General features: G+C 44.3%; 1 protein-coding gene across 1 annotated transcript in view; it reads left to right on the forward strand.

The window, feature by feature from the left end:
- traf6 (TNF receptor-associated factor 6) overlaps positions 1 to 22,083 on the forward strand; it is a 57,399-nt gene that overhangs the window by 6,037 nt on the left and 29,279 nt on the right. The window contains exons 2-3 of the mRNA XM_059651880.1: positions 310 to 472; positions 19,193 to 19,513. Coding sequence (XP_059507863.1) covers positions 19,254 to 19,513 — 260 coding nt within the window. The 5' untranslated portion in view covers positions 310 to 472; positions 19,193 to 19,253. The remainder of the gene's footprint in view (positions 1 to 309; positions 473 to 19,192; positions 19,514 to 22,083) is intronic.

The following is a 22,083-nucleotide window of genomic DNA, read 5'->3' on the forward strand; positions in this document are numbered from 1 at the left end:
TTTGTTTTCTTCAAACCAATCCTGTGAAGTGTTCTGGGATGTTATATTATAGTTTGGCTTGTATAACAGTACAGATTGTTATTTCGAATAGGTGACACAGGCATAACAAGCTAGATGGCAGTCTTCTCTGTTATGTGGTTACATGAAATTGGATCAACCTAAGGGTCTAGGCCCGAAACGTCAGCTTTTGTGCTCCTGAGATGCTGCTTGGCCTGCTGTGTCCATCCAGCTTTACACTTTGTTATCTTGGATTCTCCAGCATCTGCAATTCCCATTATCTCTAACCTAAAATTCGTGTCTGTTTTGCAGCCTTCAGATCAGACGTACCCAAGCAGTACTTGGTTGGCTTTTGGCCATTGCTAAAGTTTGCCGCAAAATATAATGGTTGGACCAAGATTTGTGAAGCCATGGGTCCGATGTGCTGTTTCAATGTCTGGATTATAATAGCAGATGTACACTTGTGCTGCTCACAGTAAGTCATAGAATGTATTCCTTCAAACAATCAAGAGAATTACATTTTTTTTTATGTACAATATATTTTAAATTTTGTAATAACTTTGCCAAGGCTGCCTTCTCCCAGTTTAGCTTGTCTGAATTCAATCAACACACTGCTCTTTTATTTTGAGCCGCTTCATAATGTGATGGCAAAAGATTGACACCTTTATGAAATCAATGAAATACATGTCGGGGAAAGAATTTCAGCAGGTTTTCTGCCTTTTTTTTCAGGATGTTGATGTATATACTGGTCGATAATACTATAAATGCCAAGCCATATATTTATATAGGATATAAGGATAAATGATAGGATAAGTCCAATTCTGTCCCATCAAATTAGCCATGTTAATGGGAGTGTTTACTGGAAGTACTTTATCATATGCATTGGGTGAGTCAGGGAATGAGTTAATTCCTAAAAATGAGAGTTCTTTTTGCACTTGATATTCTGAATGTTTTTCTTGGTGCTTTGGAGGTTGTATTCCACATCTTTGTCCATTAATTGGTGAAACCTGTATATGATGTTTCTATATATGTTACTTCTAACAGTATTAGATGCACAGACACTAAGAGTAAAAAATGTATGGTCCTGAAATTTGGCAGCACTGCAGATGTATAGAAGAGCAAGCCAGAGAGACATATGATAACAAAATGTGAACTGCTGCAATATACCATAGGACTACATGCATGCTGAACCACAAAATCAACATGTTACAATCAGAGCGAAATGATCCCTCAATGAATATAGAATATAATCTTATATGGGTCAGACCAAAGCTCTGTCACCCCCTCAGATCCAGTTATGAATTAATCAACTTACAGGAGACTTCAAGAACTCTCCCATCCTCAATGAGGTGAAGCCCAGCAGGTGTGTGAGAAAGATAAGGCTGTGGCATTTGCAGCCATCTTCAGTCAGAAATGTTGAGCAGATTGCCCTTCTCAATCTCATTCTTTGCTATGACAAATGCCAGTCATTTGACGATTCAATTACTTCGAAGATCTCCAAAGCATAAGACCTCACTGCAAAGGAAAAGGAGATTTTTAAGAAGACTCTTGAGACCCAAGGAGAGACTAAATGGACAACCCTGGCAGAACGGGACAGCGAGTGATGCATCGTGGGAATGTTGGCTATATTCTGGGGAGATACTGTAGCAATGTACTGTTGGTGTATCTTTGGCAAGCTGAGGCATCTGAATTGTCATCTGGCAGGAAAAGTGAATCCTGTTCATGCAAGAGGTTAATTTCTTAATAATGAGGTATCCTTTGACTGACAAACATGTGACCTAAGTGTGTACTTTTTAACATGACAGAAGACCACATGAATATAAAATGTGAGGCTGGACGAACACAGCAGGCCAAGCAGCATCTCAGGAGCACAAAAGCTGACGTTTCGGGCCTAGACCCTTCATCAGAGAGGGGGATGGGGGGAGGGAACTGGAATAAATAGGGAGAGAGGGGGAGGCGGACCGAAGATGGAGAGTAAAGAAGATAGGTGGAGAGAGTGTAGGTGGGGAGGTAGGGAGGGGATAGGTCAGTCCAGGGAAGACGGACAGGTCAAGGAGGTGGGATAAGGTTAGTAGGCAGCGGGGGGTGCGGCTTGGGGTGGGAGGAAGGGATGGGTGAGAGGAAGAACCGGTTAGGGAGGCAGAGACAGGTTGGACTGGTTTTGGGATGCAGTGGGTGGGGGGGAAGAGCTGGGCTGGTTGTGTGGTGCAGTGGGGGGAGGGGATGAACTGGGCTGGTTGAGGGATGCAGTAGGGGAAGGGGAGATTTTGAAACTGGTGAAGTCCACATTGATACCATATGGCTGCAGGGTTCCCAGGCGGAATATGAGTTGCTGTTCCTGCAACCATGGGGTGGCATCATTGTGGAAGTGCAGGAGGCCCATGATGGACATGTCATCAAGAGAATGGGAGGGGGAGTGGAAATGGTTTGCGACTGGGAGGTGCAGTTGTTTGTTGCGAACTGAGCGGAGGTGTTCTGCAAAGCGGTCCCCAAGCCTCCGCTTGGTTTCCCCAATGTAGAGGAAGCCGCACCGGGTACAGTGGATGCAGTATACCACATTGGCAGATGTGCAGGTGAACCTCTGCTTGATGTGGAATGTCATCTTGGGGCCTGGGATGGGGGTGAGGGAGGAGGTGTGGGGACAAGTGTAGCATTTCCTGCGGTTGCAGGGGAAGGTGCCGGGTGTGGTGGGGTTGGAGGGCAGTGTGGAGCGAACAAGGGAGTCACGGAGAGAGTGGTCTCTCCGGAAAGCAGACAGGGGAGGGGATGGAAAAATGTCTTGGGTGGTGGGGTCGGATTGTAAATGGCGGAAGTGTCGGAGGATAATGCGTTGTATCCGGAGGTTGGTAGGGTGGTGTGTGAGAACGAGGGGGATCCTCTTGGGGCGGTTGTGGCGGGGGCGGGGTGTGAGGGATGTGTCGCGGGAAATGCGGGAGACGCGGTCAAGGGCGTTCTCGATCACTGTGGGGGGAAAGTTGCGGTCCTTAAAGAACTTAGACATCTGGGATGTGCGGGAGTGGAATGTCTTGTCGTGGGAGCAGATGCGGCGGAGGCGGAGGAATTGGGAATAGGGGATGGAATTTTTGCAGGAGGGTGGGTGGGAGGAGGTGTATTCTAGGTAGCTGTGGGAGTCGGTGGGCTTGAAATGGACATCAGTTACAAGCTGGTTGCCTGAGATGGAGACTGAGAGGTCCAGGAAGGTGAGGGATGTGCTGGAGATGGCCCAGGTGAACTGAAGGTTGGGGTGGAAGGTGTTGGTGAAGTGGATGAACTGTTCGAGCTCCTCTGGGGAGCAAGAGGCGGCGCCGATACAGTCATCAATGTACCGGAGGAAGAGGTGGGGTTTGGGGCCTGTGTAGGTGCGGAAGAGGGACTGTTCCACGTAACCTACAAAGAGGCAGGCATAGCTGGGGCCCATGCGGGTGCCCATGGCCACCCCCTTAGTCTGTAGGAAGTGGGAGGAGTCAAAAGAGAAGTTGTTGAGTGTGAGGACGAGTTCAGCTAGGCGGATGAGAGTGTCGGTGGAGGGGGACTGGTCGGGCCTGCGGGACAGGAAGAAGCGGAGGGCCTTGAGGCCATCTCCATGCGGAATGCAGGTGTACAGGGACTGGACGTCCATGGTGAATATGAGGTGTTGGGGGCCAGGGAATTGGAAGTCCTGGAGGAGGTGGAGGGCGTGGGTGGTGTCACGGACGTAGGTGGGGAGTATGGCGCACTGACCTCTACATCGGCGAGGCCAGACGCCAACTCTCCGACACCACCTCCTACCGCCTCCTCGATCATGACCCCACACCCGAGCACCAAACCATCATCTCCAACACCATTCACGACCTCATCACCTCAGGGGACCTCCCACCCACAGCCTCCAACCTCATTGTTCCCCAACCCCGCACGGCCCGTTTCTATCTCCTTCCCAAAATCCACAAACCTGCCTGCCCTGGTCGACCCATCGTCTCAGCCTGCTCCTGCCCCACCGAACTCATCTCCACCTATCTGGACTCCATTTTCTCCCCTTTGGTCCAGGAACTCCCCACCTACGTCCGTGACACCACCCACGCCCTCCACCTCCTCCAGGACTTCCAATTCCCTGGCCCCCAACACCTCATATTCACCATGGACGTCCAGTCCCTGTACACCTGCATTCCGCATGGAGATGGCCTCAAGGCCCTCCGCTTCTTCCTGTCCCGCAGGCCCGACCAGTCCCCCTCCACCGACACTCTCATCCGCCTAGCTGAACTCGTCCTCACACTCAACAACTTCTCTTTTGACTCCTCCCACTTCCTACAGACTAAGGGGGTGGCCATGGGCACCCGCATGGGCCCCAGCTATGCCTGCCTCTTTGTAGGTTACGTGGAACAGTCCCTCTTCCGCACCTACACAGGCCCCAAACCCCACCTCTTCCTCCGGTACATTGATGACTGTATCGGCGCCGCCTCTTGCTCCCCAGAGGAGCTCGAACAGTTCATCCACTTCACCAACACCTTCCACCCCAACCTTCAGTTCACCTGGGCCATCTCCAGCACATCCCTCACCTTCCTGGACCTCTCAGTCTCCATCTCAGGCAACCAGCTTGTAACTGATGTCCATTTCAAGCCCACCGACTCCCACAGCTACCTAGAATACACCTCCTCCCACCCACCCTCCTGCAAAAATTCCATCCCCTATTCCCAATTCCTCCGCCTCCGCCGCATCTGCTCCCACGACAAGACATTCCACTCCCGCACATCCCAGATGTCCAAGTTCTTTAAGGACCGCAACTTTCCCCCCACGGTGATCGAGAACGCCCTTGACCGCGTCGCCCGCATTTCCCGCGACACATCCCTCACACCCCGCCCCCGCCACAACCGCCCCAAGAGGATCCCCCTCGTTCTCACACACCACCCTACCAACCTCCGGATACAACGCATTATCCTCCGACACTTCCGCCATTTACAATCCGACCCCACCACCCAAGACATTTTTCCATCCCCTCCCCTGTCTGCTTTCCGGAGAGACCACTCTCTCCGTGACTCCCTTGTTCGCTCCACACTGCCCTCCAACCCCACCACACCCGGCACCTTCCCCTGCAACCGCAGGAAATGCTACACTTGTCCCCACACCTCCTCCCTCACCCCCATCCCAGGCCCCAAGATGACATTCCACATCAAGCAGAGGTTCACCTGCACATCTGCCAATGTGGTATACTGCATCCACTGTACCCGGTGCGGCTTCCTCTACATTGGGGAAACCAAGCGGAGGCTTGGGGACCGCTTTGCAGAACACCTCCGCTCAGTTCGCAAAAAACAACTGCACCTCCCAGTCGCAAACCATTTCCACTCCCCCTCCCATTCTCTTGATGACATGTCCATCATGGGCCTCCTGCACTGCCACAATGATGCCACCTGAAGGTTGCAGGAACAGCAACTCATATTCCGCCTGGGAACCCTGCAGCCATATGGTATCAATGTGGACTTCACCAGTTTCAAAATCTCCCCTTCCCCTACTGCATCCCTCAACCAGCCCAGTTCGTCCCCTCCCCCCACTGCACCACACAACCAGCCCAGCTCTTCCCCCCCACCCACTGCATCCCAAAACCAGTCCAACCTGTCTCTGCCTCCCTAACCAGTTCTTCCTCTCACCCATCCCTTCCTCCCACCCCAAGCCGCACCCGCCGCTACCTACTAACCTCATCCCACCTCCTTGACCTGTCCGTCTTCCCTGGACTGACCTATCCCCTCCCTACCTCCCCACCTACACTCTCTCCACCTATCTTCTTTACTCTCCATCTTCGGTCCGCCTCCCCCTCTCTCCCTATTTATTCCAGTTCCCTCCCCCCATCCCCCTCTCTGATGAAGGGTCTAGGCCCGAAACGTCAGCTTTTGTGCTCCTGAGATGCTGCTTGGCCTGCTGTGTTCGTCCAGCCTCACATTTTATTATCTTGGAATCTCCAGCATCTGCAGTTCCCATTATCTCAGAAGACCACATGAACATCAGTTTTTAAACAAGAAGAATGCAAAAACATTTATGCTTTGTATAAGATACGCCGTGCTTCTAAAGTATTGAACTCGGGGGTTCATCAGCTGAACGTAAATTTTGTTGTGTGATTGGAGGATTGATGATATTTAGGTGGTGTGCAGAAGTAAATCAGTCCTTGTCTTCGAGTTGTACATTTAATCATTATTATAATTCCATTATAGATTCTAAAGTTATAATGGAAATTGCGTATGTAAAGTCATCATCCTTCAGTTGAATCTTCCATGAGTAATATGGAGCTGTAGTGGCTGAAGGGTGTGTTGATAACCTGTTAAGTTATCAATAGTTTCCATCTGAAATATGCTATTTCAAGACTTTCTTTCACTTAACAGAAGAATTTTAAGATGAACTTATTTCTAAGTATTTTAAAATAGAATAAATTGGTGTGCAGATTCCAGATAGTCTAGTTTGTAAAATTCTGCTGCTGATGAAAGTAGGACTCTTCATCAGACTCAGCTGAAGAGTCGTCTAGACTTGAAATTTTAACTTGCTTTTTTTCCATGGATGCTGCCTGACCCATCGTGATCTCCAGCATTTTTTGTTTTCTGTAGATTATCTGCTGCTCTGGTTGTTTCAACTCCAGCTTTTTAATCATCTTGGCTCCTGCTCATTTTGAGAATAGCCAGAACTGTTCATTTTGACACCCCCGCCCCACAATATATTTACTTTTTCCCTGTGAAATAGAGAAATTTAAAAATTTATATCGGATTTCATTTTGCAAGGTACTTCATGTCACCTTTGACTGCTATATTGGAACACTTAGCTCCATAGGCTAATTTCACCATTCAATGAGATCATGGCTGATCTGTGATATATTTCCACATTAGTGCCTTTCTCTTATATTAGTTAATACCTGAGGTGAACAGAAACCTATCAATTTCAGATTGAACATCAGCACTTTGCCAGCATTGACTGATGTTGGTGGAAGGACGAAATGGGGACACAGTTTAAGAATAGAAGGTCTCCCCCTTAACACATGGCTTCTCTCCCCCACTCCCTGCAAAAGTAAACAAAGCTATGAAAACTAGTTTATTCAAACTTATTGAAACTTATTCAAGACTGCGTTAGATAAATTTTTGAAACATGAAGAAGTTAAGGGTTCTGAGAGGGTAGAGACGAAAATGGAGTTCAGACCACAACCAGACCAGCCCTGACTTATCAGATGGTCAAGTATTACTTCTACTCTGTTAGTATTCTAGGTGTGAAAATTAGCATTGCATTAGACTTTTTGCTCTTGTTTTGAATCTGTGTATGATGTTTTAATCTCTATACCTGGATCCTCCTAAGTCTGTTCGGATCTCAATTGCACATAATTTTTCATGCTTAAGAAAGTACACCGATCTCTGCTTTTCTAGTGCAAAGGGTTAACCTCTAACTTGCTTACATTGAAATCTATTTGCCACAATTTTGCCCATTCACCTTTAAGGAGCTGGTAGCAAAGTTGGAATACAATTGAACGGGTAATACAGAACTCCATGCTAATGTTCTGGTGATATGCAAGCGGGTAATGAAATTTGAATTCAATAATTGTGTAGAATTTAAAGAAAAACTTAATGGCAATCATTGTCATTTGCCATTTTAAAAAAATTCTGGTTCACTCATATCTTTTTGGGAAGAAAATCTGCAATCCTTACTTGGGGTGGCCTACACATTACTCCAGTCATATAGCAATTTGGTTGACTCTTAACTGCACCCCCCACCGATGGACAATGAATGCTAGCCCATCCAGTGATGTTTATATCCCATGAATGAATAAAAGAAAAATCACTAAATCCATTAAAATTTCTTTGTAGTTTTATGCTTCCATTAACACTGCTTACAAGGCCCCTTATCTTTATATTATCATCATCAAATTTTTATTCTATTGGGCTCGTTAATAAAAAGAACAGTTGCGGTATTGTCACAGTTCCCTCTGTGATACCATTCATCACATCCTGCCAATTAGAGGACTTGTCTATTTACCATAATCTTCCTTCTTCTTCTGCTTAGTCCACTTCGCTTTTGGCTAATAGTTTCTTGCAAGTGACTTTATGTAGTGCCTTATGGAAGTCCGTAATAAACAAAATCAGTAGGCATTCAAATAAAATAGAATTGTGGATGTGGAGATCTGAAACAAAAAACAGAAATTGCTGGAGAAACTCAAGGTTTGGGAGAATCTATGGGAAGAAAGCAGAGTTAATGTTTCATGTCCTGTGACTCGTTGTCGGTATCCTGGTATAAAAACCATCCAAGTGGTTTGTCATTCTTTAGCACTACTATTTTCTGTATTGTTCCTAATTCTTTACTGATTCAAAATTAGTTTCATTAACATGCTTACGTCTTGCTCTACTGAACTGGTGCCATTTGATAATTTATAAGGGCCAAAGTTTTCTGAGTTTCATTTACAGTATTACCATGGTCAGATTTTCAGAGTTCCACATTTATGTTGATAACTCTATCTTTACTTGTGAATATTGGTGATAATTTGATATCCCTTACAAAGTTCTTTTCATTCACCCTTTTAGCAGCTCTTACAACCACTATTTTGTCATCATTTGCATTTCTTTCTATCTTTCCCATTCCTCAGGAACACTGTTTTAACATTAATTTGTTTTTTGTTTGATGTTATGGTTTACTTCTTCAATTGTCCAAAGCTATTTCTTTTGTTGACCCCTGACTTGACTGGTTCTGTATGCTGTTAATTTTTTTGAATACCTACTTCTAATCTTGAGTTGTTTTACCCATTAACAAATTTGATCAGCTTACTGTGAATTTCTTGACTGATTCATTCTGTGGAAACTGCCCTTAATGAAATCTAAAATCTTAAGGGTGGCCTGGTGGCTCAGTGGTTAGCACTGCAGCCTCACAGCACCAGGGACCTGACTTCGATTCCAGCCTCGGGTAACTGTCTGTGCGGAGTTTGCATGTTCTCGCCGTGTCTGCATGGGTTTCCTCCAAGTGCTCCAGTTTCCTCCTACAGTCCAAAGATGTGCAGGCTAGGTGGATCGGCCATGCTAAATTGCCCGTCGGGATCAAGGGTGTGTAGGTTATAGGGGGATGGGTCTGGGTGGGATGCTCCAAGGGGCAGTGTGGACTTGTTGGGCCAAAGGGCCTGTTTCCACACTGTAGGGAATCTAATCTAATGTATATTGTTCTGGTTTTCTTCCTTTTCAAACATAATTTTGAATTTGATCCTGTTTTGATTATTAAATAAATGCTGATATAGTTAGCTGAATCATAGAATTTTACAGTGTAGAAGGAGGCCATATGGCCCATTGTATATGGTTTATTGTTTGTATTCAAATCTAATAAGACCTCCCTCCTTTTGTCAATTCTGTGGCAAAGATTTAAGACGGTTACGGGGACATGTGACAGATGGAATATCCATGTCCAGATCCAAATGAGTTCTATTTCTGCAATTATACTAATTACAAAATTAGTGCTTGATTACTGCACGGCACATTGGATTGCTCTCAGGCAGCTGAAGGGAATGACTACCGCTTTACCCGTTAACATTGGTACATAAGTGGAATGTATAATAGAAATAGGAGGAAATTCTGCGTACATGTACAGTTATTCTAATGTATAGAGAGTGTGTCCCATTTACCTTAAAATTAATGCCATGATGAATGTGTATAAAGTAATATATCCCACATTATCAATACTATTTGTGAGCAAAAATAAAGACTTGCATTTACGTGGTGAGTTTCATGTACTCAGGATGTCCTAACACACGTTTCTGGCCACTGAAGTAGTTTTGAAGTGTAGTCGCTGCTGTAGTGTAGGAAATGACTATGTAGATACCATTAATTTTAACTATGGTATACAGTGAATATGTAATATATTACCTTATGTTTCAGGTTCCATGTTCATTGAGCAGCGTTTTAAGTAAAACAGTGCCCCACATTAACTGTGCAGCGTAAAACCCTGCATTATAATGAAGACAAGTTTTGTAGCGTGGGTGGAAGTGACGCTTTCAAGGTGAATTGAACTATAGAATAACGGAAAAGAGGTGGTGTTCTATTAAACCACGTCCTAAAGTTCAGCTAGTTCTCAAATCCGCTCATAGAGCACAAAAGGAAAAGTTTACAAAGACAGTGCCGACTAGGTCCAAAGTAAGCAGGGCTTCTGCATAGAGTTATTATTTGAAGAGTTAAATTAGAACTCGGGTTGTGTAACATCGTGCAGTGTTAACCACAACAAGGTTGGGCAGCCGTAGACACTGGTCGGGAGAAGAAGATAAATTGAACTAGGATTCTTGCTCATGACCGCTAAACATTGATTGTGGATCTGGCTGACTAATGTTGCATCCTTTTTAATTTGTTAAAATTCACACTGAAGTTCAAGCATCCAGCATGGATTGGAACCCATAAGAAGTTTAGTAGGAATAGTTCTTTGGTAGCACAGAATCATTTGTTGGGTTGAAACAGGTGCAGTATTCATACATGTTCTTTCTGTCTGCAAAGGGCTTTGTGTGTTAAAACGTTTTGCTTCCAGTACATGTAAGTGTGTCACACTAGTAAGTCCAACTGTCATTCCGAAATAGGTGACAACTAATCTCTGGTTCACTTCTCAGGGCACTGTATTGACCAATCAGCGTCAACGTGCCTGATTTTAAATCTAAACAAAGCTTGACAGCTGCTATCAGTCATCACTATCTGAGGCATTCTCCATGATAATGCTTCTACCAGACAAGAGTCCATTTACTAAGCAATCAACACTGTCCTCTTGTGCAATATTTTCTTTTACTTTGGTAGTGCTTAAATCTTGTCCTGATGAGTGCAAACCAAAAAGCTTTACCAAAATGTGTCTTTTCTCTGCAATACTGCAGCTTAGTACAAGTTGTTGGTGGAGTTGCTGATGGGCACGATGAGAGAAAGATCAAAGGTAGAGTGGAGATGAGAGCAAAAATGAAAACTGTAATGGTGTCCCATTTGGTTCAAGAGACACAATTCCAGAGCATGTGTTATTCAAGGCACTTCATCGAAGTGATAACAAACAAAATTTGACACTCAGACAGGTAGGGAGATTTATGATGGGAGACCAACATTTTCTCTGAAGAGAGAGGCTTTAATTCATACCTTAAAGGAGGAAAGAGGGCCAAGTGGTTTGGGGAGAGATTTCCAAAGGTTAAAGGTCTTGGGCACTGAAACAATAGTCACACTGATGGAGTGATTAAAATGGGCTGAAGAACACTGAATTGGGAGAGCTTAGATGTTTCCGTGTTTTTGGGACTGGAAGAGTCTAGAGAGAGGGAAAGCAAGCCTATGGAGAAATTTGAAAACATGGATGGGAATTTTAAGAGTAAGTTGTTGCTGAACTGGGAGTTAGTGTGCTCGGTGAGAACAGGGCCCAATGGATAAAGAAGACTTGATGTGACTTAGGACACCAGGTGGCACAATTTTGGATGATCTCAAATATATATTGGGGAGGCAATGGCCTAGTGATATTACTGCTGGACTGTCAATCCAGAGACCAAGATAATGTTCTGGGTCCCACCGTAGCAGATGGTGGAATTTGAATTCAATTAGAAAAATCTGGAATTTTGGATCTCGTGATAACCACAAATTCGTTGCCAATTGTGGGAAAAACCCATCTGACTCACTAATGTCCTTTAGGGAAGGAAATGCCATCCTTACCTGGTCTAGACTACTTTTGACTCTAGACGTACAGCAATGTGGTTGACTCTCAACTGTCCTGTGGGCATGTATGTATACTGCACCTGTTTCAACCCAACAAATGATTCTGTCTGTAGGAATGGGCAATAATTGCTGCTTAAAAAGTGATGCATTCACCCCTAGAATGAATAAACAAAAAAAAATAGAGGGTGTAAGGTGTGGTGCCTGGAATTGGATGCAACATTCAGGCCAAACCGGTGTTTTATGAAACATGTTTCATCTTTAATCTTTGCTTTAGTACGCTATGCCTCTGCTTAAAAAAAATCAAGGGTTCCTCATATCTTGTTGCCCATGTTCTTAAGTTGTCCCACTATCTGCACATATTTGCCTACGTATATCCCAGATCTGTCTCTGTTCCTGATCCCCATTGTTCCTACCAAAGTATATGACTTCACACTTTTCTGCATTCAATTTCATCAGCCCGTTCCACTAACCTGTCTATATTCTCTTGAAGTCTATAAGTAATCTCCTGTCAGTTCATAATATTTTGGGAATTAACTGCATATTTTGAAATTTCCCTTGTGTAGTTAATTGCCCTATAGACAATATATTTTATGGAAAGTAGTCATCCTTATTCTGAGAGGGAAAACTGGATCTTGTTGGCGTACATTTGGAAACTAACCTATATTTTGTGTCATGTTGTTGAACGGGCACATTTAAATTGAGAAATAGCTGAGGGCTAGGTAGAAAAAGAAACCCCTTTCCTTTATTTATTAATTGGCTAAGGACATCACTGGCTAGGCAGCATTTATTGTCCGTCCCTAATAGCCCAGAGGGAAGTTCAGAGCCAACCACATTTCTGTGGGTCTGGAGTCACATCTAGTCCAGACCAGGTAAGGATGGTAGTTTCCTTCCCTAAAGGACATTAGTGAACCAGGTGGGCTTTCCTGACAATCGACTCTTTGTCATCATTAGATTCTTAATTCCAGATATTTTGTTGAATTCAAATTCCACCATCTACCGTGGCAGGATTCGAACCTGGGTCCCAAGAATGTTATCCGGGTCTCTTGATTAACAGCCCAGTGATAATGCCACTAGGCCTTGTAGATGATTTTCTGACAGTGATTCAGTAGGTAAGCAGGGAACTTGATAAGTACTTTCTCACCCAGCTAGATGATTGGTTTTGGGGGAGGATGTTATGGTCAGTTCTGTCAGATGCTCCAGTCAGCTCAAGAAAGATGAAGAGGAACAGTTTACATTGGCCGCAGTCACATTGAATGTTATTCGTAATTTTAAGAGCAGCTTTGGTTTTGCCAAAAGGGTTTGAAGGTGATCCTCTGGGAAACGAGGGTAAGGATTAGGGAAGCAGCCAATCGCTCACCTTGCAGAGGGAAAGAAGGTTCTGGATGAGAGTTTGATAAGTTGGAAGAGTTGAGGGTTGATGTTTTGGAGTTTGGTAATGACAAACAGATTTGAAGGTGAGGGGGCTGGCACCTAAAGAGGCAAAAGAGGTGAAATATCGGTTGATATGGGAATTAGAAAGGGAAATGAATTGTCAGCATATTAGCAAGAATACTGTCTATAGAGCAGATGTATGTCTCATGGAAAAATGAATTTGGAGGTGTGGCATGAGGACAGACAAGAGAGCAGATAGAGAATTGAGAGTTTGGGGTTCGTGCAGGGGAGCCTTACAGGAAGTTTGACCTGATGAGAGAGGGAGAGAAATGCCAATTTTGTGGGTATGTTCACAATGGAGATATATAGGTTTTTGGATCCAAAAGGAACCAAAGTGTATTGGGTAGTAGGGAATGGTGGAGTGGAATTAGATACTCAGACATGATTTTGAACACTGGAGAAGGCTCAAAGTGCAGTAAGCTCTAGTTTCCATCTTTCTTATGGACGACCTCAATTTTACTGCTGGAGAAATCCAAAGCTTGTCATGTATGTTGGAGTTTAGGCTGGAGAAGACAGGATATGGGTTCAAGGTGATGTTTTCCTGGAGAGGAAAGAAGCAGGTGGTTATCTTTTGTATACCTGTGTGACCCTGCAGCAAATAGCTTGAAGTCATCACTGCTTTATGTTTGAGCCAGGTTTGGCAGTACATAGTGAAGCCAGTTGTCTGCCATATTCTGTCAAATCTTATATCCCTTGGACTTTGAGGAATGAAAATAAAAGCTGCATTGGAGAATGTATAGATTAAAGATAAGTAATGGTTTCATTGGAGTCTGGGACTCCTAAGGTGATGTGAAGACTGTGTATAAGCAGACTGGAAACTGCACAAATATCTTTTATTGATTCTTGGGATCTGGGTAGCACTGGCAAGGCTCTTCCCTAATTGCTCTTGAAGGTGATAGTGAGCTGTGGAGTTGGCATGAAGCAGGGACATATCATTGTCCAAGTACGGAGATAGATGTGGTCGACAAGTGAAGCCCAGGAGCTGTTTGAAGAGTAGAGGCTTGGATGATGCATTGTGAAACAACTGCCTATGGCAATGAAATCCAGGAGGTGTTGCAGAATCAGTTGCAGAGTACTGAAAAATATAGTGGCGAAATTGGAAATTACTAAAACCTCCAGAAACCGTGCAAGTGTGTGCTTCTACCCAGGAAAGCAATTCACTGCCTAGGAATTGGATAGTAGGCAAATATGGAAAACAGATAGACCAGTCACTTGCTCAGCAAAGAAAATGTAAGGTCAGAGCTGCAGATCAGGGACACAGTACTGAGTCTTTGTGGACTCGCGTGCAGAAGCGATAATAATGAGTATTAACTGGTCTCCCATTCATCGTGCCTGATGTTTAATTCCATCTTGCAACAGGCAGTCAATCCAATTTCATCAATTTGTTGCCATTGCCCAAGTCACGTTTCTACTGCATGGTCTTGATGTCCACATAAGTCCAGAAACTTGGAAGCGAAATTGGAACAAAGACACGGTTCTCATTCAGAAGTGGTATGACCAGAGAATGAGCCATGGAGGTTTTAAACTACTATTTAATTTGTACTTAGGACTAAAATGAACCAACTGTAAGAGCCAGGAGAAATTAAACAGTAGAAGAGAGGGGATTCAGAAGAGGAAAAACAACAAGCAAATTTTGTGTATATTTGTCACTTCGAATGAATCTCTAGAGCACTTTCCCTTCCTCTCACTGATAACACGTCAGACATGTTTCCACTACATTGCTATCACTGAAGTGAAGGCATTCTCTTATAAGGTAGCAGGAAGTAAAGCAACAATATGCAGAGTTGCAAGGCTGGTTAACTTTACTCTGCCCCTTGATATGCACTCCGGATATGTCCAGTCTATGCTGCTGCTGCTGCTTATGCCGCAAGAACTGGGTGGCTGTTTATAGTTGATTTATGAAGTTGTGGTTTGATGTTTTATGGCCTCGTAGATGCACTTTGTTGCAATAGGTGCCTGGTACAGCTGCTTCTAATACATTTGGAGTATTTGTCAGGGGTGCTTTAAAAAAAAGTCTTTTAATAAGTGGATGCAGTTTTTTAGTTGGACACCTGTTGTTCTTTTTGCAAGAGGAGAGAAGTTTCAATTATCCTGTTATTCTAATTATTTAGAGTAACTCAAGGCTGTGCTAGGTGGTTCATTTCATATACGCCAATGCATTCTCAAAGTATTTTCCGTATTTAGATTGACACTTGAAATGCATTCCCATAATGCCACTGTTTGGTGGAACACCATGCATGCTTGAACAATGTCAGGGTGTTTCATTTAAACTGAATCCTTATAATCCTTGGGACCTGGGTAGCACTGGCAAGGCTTCTCCCTAATTGCCCTTGAAGGTGATAGTGAGCTATAGAGTTGGCAGATGAAAGAACATATCCGTTGTCCGAGTTCAGAGGTAGATGTGGTTGGCAAGGGTGCAACTGACTCTTCAACACCTCCTTGATTTCATTGCCATGGGTGATCGTCTCACAATGCATCATCCTCAAACCTTATAGATGGTTAAAGATTGACTGAGTGAGAGGTCGTTACTCAGGTGATTTATCAGTACATATTTCTTTAATGAACATTGATGGGAAACTGATATAGTTGAAACTCTGGACACAAGAATTATTCAGCATTGCTTGATGTGGTACAATACAGCTGAAACATTTCCAACTTGATTGGCTGCCCTTATTCTAATTGTCTCCTTATTGATTATTTTATCTTTAAACAATCAGGTAGTTATTCCTTTGCAGCCTAAAGCATTTGAAGAGGTTTACAATGCAACTAACGAGACCATGTAGAATGTATATCAAAAGCTGCATTTTCCTAATGGCGTGGCACAGTAATGGGTTCAACTGCATATTCACATGGATCACTGAGGCCACTTTTAATAGCAGCACCCTACCTTCTGTATTGGGAACAAACACTCCGTTACAATAATGGCATTAGGAGGTCGATATCAGAAACTTCATTGTCATCTACCATCCAGAGCCTGCAACTACATTGCTGCATTTCCCTTCCAATTATTTGTATCCATTAAATAATGACATAAAAAGTGCCCAAAAATCATGACAAAAGGAAGTTAGCCAAAGTTAGACAGGAAATGGATACCTATGCAAGATCTTTCATAACTATAGATCTTTTGAACAAATGACCACTGCTGTTTGTCATTTTTATAAATGGCTTGGATGCAGGCATAACTGGATGGGTTAGTAAGTTTGCAGATGACACTAAAGTCGGTGGAGTGGTGGACAATGTGGAAGAATGTTGCAGGTTGCAGGGAGACTTGGATAAACTGCAGAATTAGGTCGAAAGGTGGCAAATGGAGTGTAATAAGGATAAATGTGAGGTGATTTGCTTTGGGAGGAATAAAAGGAAGTCAGAATACCAGGTCAATGGAAAGATTCTTGGTAGTGTGGATGTGCAGAGGGATCTTGGTGTCCATGTACATAGATCCCTGAAAGTTGCCACCCAGTTTGATAGTGCTGTTAAGAAGGCTTACGGTGTGTTAGGTTTTATTGGTAGAGGGATTGAGTTCCGGAGCCGTGCTGTCATGCTGCAAATGTACAAAACGCTAGTGCGGCCTCATTTGGAATATTGTGTGCAGTTCTGGTCGCCCCATTACAGGAAGGATGTGGAAGCATTGGAAAAGGTGCAGAGGAGATTTACCAGGATGTTGCCTGGTCTGGAGCGCAGGCCCTATGAAGAAAGGCTGAGGGACTTGGGTCTGTTCTCTTAGCCTCCTTCTCTCCAATGAGGAGATTTAATAGAGACATACAAGATGATCAGAGGATTAGATAAGGTGGACAGTGAGAGTCTTTTTCCGAGGATAATGACTTCAGCTTGTACAAGGGGGCATAGCTACAAGTTGAGGGGTGATAGATTTAAGACAGATATCAGAGGCAGGTTCTTTACTCTGAGAGTGGTAGGGATGTGGAACGCCCTGCCTGCCAATGTAGTGAACTCAGCCACATTAGGGGCATTTAAACAGTCCTTGGACAAGCGTATGGATAATGATGGGATAGTGTGGGGGCTTAGATTAGTTCACAGGTCGGCGCAACATCGAGGGCCGAAGGGCCTGTTCTGTGCTGTATTGTTCTATGTTCTATGTTTTATGTAAATTAACAAAATATAAAAATAGAACTGTTGCTTGCTGTTTTTTTTATCAATCTGGGTAACCTTGCCTTTCTCCAAAGTCAAGAGGCGTAGATTATGAGCAGTCATCAATACCCTGCCCGCACTTAACTCCTAGTGGTTTTTACTTCTCTTTAGAGAGCATCTGAGCAGCACTATTAATGGGGCAAACCAACTATAAGTTCTTGATTAAAAGCAAAATACTGCCGAGGCTAGAAACTTGAAACGCAGAATGCTAGAGAAAATCAGCAGGTCTGGCAGTATCAATGTAGAGTGAAAAAGTCTGCCATGCTCCTCCTCAGAACCAGCTTAAGTACTATCCATCTAAGCAGCTAAGCATGCTATTAATGAGCAAAACAAGGGAAACTCAACTATCAGAAAGACTGAGATAACAAAGTGTGGAGCTGGATGAACACAGCAGGCCAGGCAGCATCTTAGGAGTACGAAAGCTGACGTTTTGGGCCCAGACCTTTCATTAGAAAAGGGAGAGGGAGACAGCGTTCTGAAATAAATAGGGAGAGGGGGGAGGTGGATCGAAGATGGATAGAGGAGAAGATAGGTGGAGAGGAGACAGACAAGTTAAAGGGGCGGGGATGGAGCCAGGAGAGGTGAGGGTAGGTGGGGAGGTAGGGAGGAGATAGGTCAGGCCGGGGAGGATGGACCGGCCCCGGGGCGGGATGAGGTTAGTAGGTAGGAAATGTGGGTGTGGCTTGAGGTGGGAGGCGGGGATAGGTGAGAGGAAGAACAGGTTAGGGAGGCGGGGTTGAGCTGGGCTGGTTTTGGGATGCAGTGGGGGGAGGGAGATTTTGAAGCTTGTGAAATCCACATTGATGCCATTGGGCTGCAGGGTTCCCAGGCGGAATATGAGTTGCTGTTCCTGCAACCTTCGGGTGGCATCATTGTGGCACTGCAGGAGGCCCATGATGGACATGTCATCTAAAGAATGGGAGGGGGAGTTAAATGGTTCGCAACTGGGAGGTGCAGTTGTTTGTTGCGAACCGAGGGTAGGTGTTCTGCAAAGCGGTCCCCAAGCCTCCGTTTAGTTTCCCCAATGTAGTGGAGGCCACAATGGGTACAGCGAATACAGTATACTACATTGGCAGATGTGCAGGTGAACATCTGCTTGATGTGGAAAGCCTTCTTGAGACCTGGGATGGGGGTGAGGGAGGAGGCGTGGGGGCAGGTGTAGCACTTCCTGCAGTTGCAGGGGAAGGTGCCGGGTGTGGTGGGGTTGGAGGGTAGTGTGGAGCGGACAAGGGAGTCGTGGAGAGAGTGGTCCCTCCGGAAAGCAGACAAGGGTGGGGATGGAAAAATGTCTTTGGTGGTGGAGTTGGATTTCAGATGGCGGAAGTGTCGGAAGATGATGTGTTGGATGCGGAGGTTGGTGGGGTGGTATGTGAGGACTAGGGGGATTCTCTTTTGGTGGTTGTTGCAGGGATGGGGTGTGAGGGATGAGTTGCAGGAAATGCAGGAGACATGGTCAAGGATGTTCTTGACCACTGCGGGGAGGAATTGCGGGCCTTGAAAAATGAGGACATCTGAGATGTACGGGAGTGGAATGCCTCATCCTGGGAGCAGATGCGGCGGAAGTGAAGGAATTGGGAATAGGGGATGGAATTTTTGCAGGAGGGTGGGTGGGATGAGGTGTATTCTAGGTAGCTGTGGGAGTCAGTGGGCTTGAAATGGATATCGGTTTCTCCGTGGTTGCCTGAGATGGAGACAGAGGGATCCAGGAAGGTGAGGGAGGAGTTGGAGATAGTCCAGGTGAACTTGAGATTGGGATGGAAGGTGTTGGTGAAGCGGATGAACTGTTCAAGCTCCTCGTGGGAGCACGAGGTGGCGCCGATACAGTCATCAATGTAACGGAGGAAGAGGTGGGCCGTTCTTCTGGGTATGAATTGCTTACCTGTTCAGTTGTTAGCAGAGATCCTGAGTGTCACGGTGAGATACTCTTGTTATGTGGATGTGTGTTTCTATATATTCCTGATCTTCTCTAATCTGCTTTTCCATTACAGGATGATGACTCGCTCTGCACACTGAGGTCAGTGTGTGCCACATCTGGCATTTATCACAAACATGGTGGACTGTGACAGCGGCCGTGATTCCACATTCCAGAGTTCATGCTGCACGGTGAGCAGTGGGACAAGGGACGATTGCAGCAACCATGGGCAGTACTCCCAGACTGTCTTTGAGGAGATGCAGGGCTACGATGTGGAATTTGACCCTCCACTGGAAAACAAATACGAGTGTCCAATTTGTCTGATGGCGTTAAGGGAAGCGGTGCAGACGCCCTGTGGCCACAGGTTCTGTCGAGGTTGCATTGTAAAATCTATTAGGTCAGTGGTTTTCTTTATCCTTTATGTAAGCAACAGTGACTATCCTCCATCATCCTTCTGTCCTCACCACCTTTATCAGAAAAATCAGATCTCCTGCTTTGTACCTGTGCCAGGGTGATCATGAATTGATTTAGATTCACTTAATGGTTAGTGAAGAGAATTATCATTACCTTTAATGTTTAATGAGAGCAAGTGATACAGTGAGTCACCTTAAGCGCAAAGATCACTGAGGCAGTGTCCAGTCGTAGGGTCGTGTTACTGCAGTGGTTATCAAACGAGTCACCATGAGTCTAGACAGACTTGCCTGGATCCACGAGAAGAGAAGACAAAATAATACCATCCGCCTGCATTGTATAAGTTAACAATAATTGATAGTCCCACACTAGGAGCTGAAGGGATGTTCACTCCTAACTTTCCTGACTACTCCCCTTTCTTCATGAGCATAGATGCTTCAGTTACCTCAGCAGTGAACGTCACATAATTGCAAGGAGGGGAGGTTGAGGCAGCTTCTACTGTAATACTAAGGTGAATTCAATATGGGTTTGTACAGTGATTTTGTACCATTACAATACTCTGAGTACTGTCATTGCTTTCAATTCATACTAATCTGTTGTTGCTTTGAACGTTGTCAATTTGACTGAATCAAAGTTTGCAGAAATGTTACTTGAATGATTAAATAATACTGGGAAACTGAGCAACATTTGTACAGTTCTGTGAAATATTTCAGAGGAGGTCATAATCAGAGGAATACTCTTTAACAACTCTCCCAGGCATTCTCAGTTAAACTAAATTTCTGGGTTTCTAACAATGGTAAATCTCGTACTCAGTAGCAATTGCAGTCTGCCTTCTGACAGATCAACATCAGCTACTTGAATTGTTCAAAAATTTGAATTAAATAATACAAACAACATCAAAATGGGAATCCTTCATAAGAAATTAAATTTGCAGACAATTTTAATTTGGGACTGTATAGTCGAGTTTGCTTGTGGTTACTTTGCATGCGTTTGAAGTACTCCCAAAGATTATAATTTTGCTGCAGCCTATGTTAGCCCACATAATTGGTATTGCTGAGTTTTCACATGGAGCTCATGGTTAAAGGTTTTAGTATTATTTGTCATTCTTAAACCTGCCAGAAGACCACCTAGTCGGGGGATGCTTTTTTCTCTCTGCACTTCAGCAAGCAGCAGTGAGCCAACCATCACCACAACGATCTACAAAAATGCTAGTACTCATCGCACACCTTTTACAGGTCTTTCCATGTTTAAAACACATTCCGTTTTGGTGCACTTAGTAAATAATAGAATTTACCTAAATAACACTGCCTCCATTTTCATTCTAATGCCAAGAATGGTGCAAGTACAAGCTGTGTTCTTTCTGTACAGCACTAATTAGCTCTCCCACCACCCTGCCCTTCACCACTTTGCTGAGTCAACCCATTTGCCTGCTCGTCTTGAGAGGATTGTGAGGGGCGTCAAGCTGGAAAGAGTGGCGGAATCTGAAGAGGCAAGAGGCAAGTGACAAGTAGGAAGCAGCAATTGGAAAGTAATTTGGTAAAAGAGAGAGAGGACTAGTTTGGGCTAGTTATGTTTGAGGCAGCCGGTAGATTTTTCATGTACCATTTATATGTCTCCAATATAACCCATTCGAGTTATGGGTTATTATATTGTTTCTTATGGGAAAGTAGCTTCTATTTGATACTCTAGAGTTTATAACACTGCTTTTCAAGAACTGATCAGGAGTGTTCAGTGAAGGATAACTGTATTTTTGTTTGTTCGTTCATGGGATATAGGCATTATTGCCGAGGCCAGCATTTATTTCGCTTCTGTAATTGCCCAGAAATAGCTAAGAGTCAACCACATTGCTGTGGGTGTGGAGTCATAGGCCAGACCAGATCTAGTTACCTTCCCTAAAGGACATTAGTGAACCAGCTGGGTTCTGGTTCCTTCATTGTTGCTGGTTCAAATTGCTGAAATTCTGTGCCAAACAGCATTGTGGTTCTACCTAAGCAATGTACTACAGTGGCTCATCTTCTGAGGAACAACTAGGGTCAGCCAATGAGCGCTGTGATGCTCCCATCCAGCAAGAGAATTTGTTTTAAAAAGCCACAATAGTTGATGCTGTAAAGGATAGTGAGGTTCACAGGGTTATAGAAGGAACACTGTATTGTAACAAATGCTGCTCTGATATCGCAGTAATGGTGCTTTACTTTGCAGAAACTGAGAGTTTTAGATCTGTCGTGGACCTGGAAGTTCCGGGTGCTTAGACCACAATAATGGATTTTTCAGTGTTAGAAGCAAATACTCAGACACTGTCAATCATCGTTAACTGAGCATGCTGGGAATGAGAGAAAATTTAGCCTATTCCCTGCCCCAATGAGAGCAACCTATTGTAATGTATTACTTCATTTTGATTTTTTTGCAAAATGAGGAAGGTTCTGGTTTCAAATCATGACTCTCTTTAACTGTAGAGAGGCATAGGTTGACGATAAAGTTAGAACTCCAAAATCTATGTTTCCTTCAAAGTGAACAGTTTGTCTTAGATGGTGTCAAGCTTACTGAATCTTTTTGGAG

Source organism: Stegostoma tigrinum, chromosome 17 (assembly GCF_030684315.1).
Source record: "Stegostoma tigrinum isolate sSteTig4 chromosome 17, sSteTig4.hap1, whole genome shotgun sequence".
NCBI classification, from domain to species: Eukaryota; Metazoa; Chordata; class Chondrichthyes; order Orectolobiformes; family Stegostomatidae; genus Stegostoma; species Stegostoma tigrinum.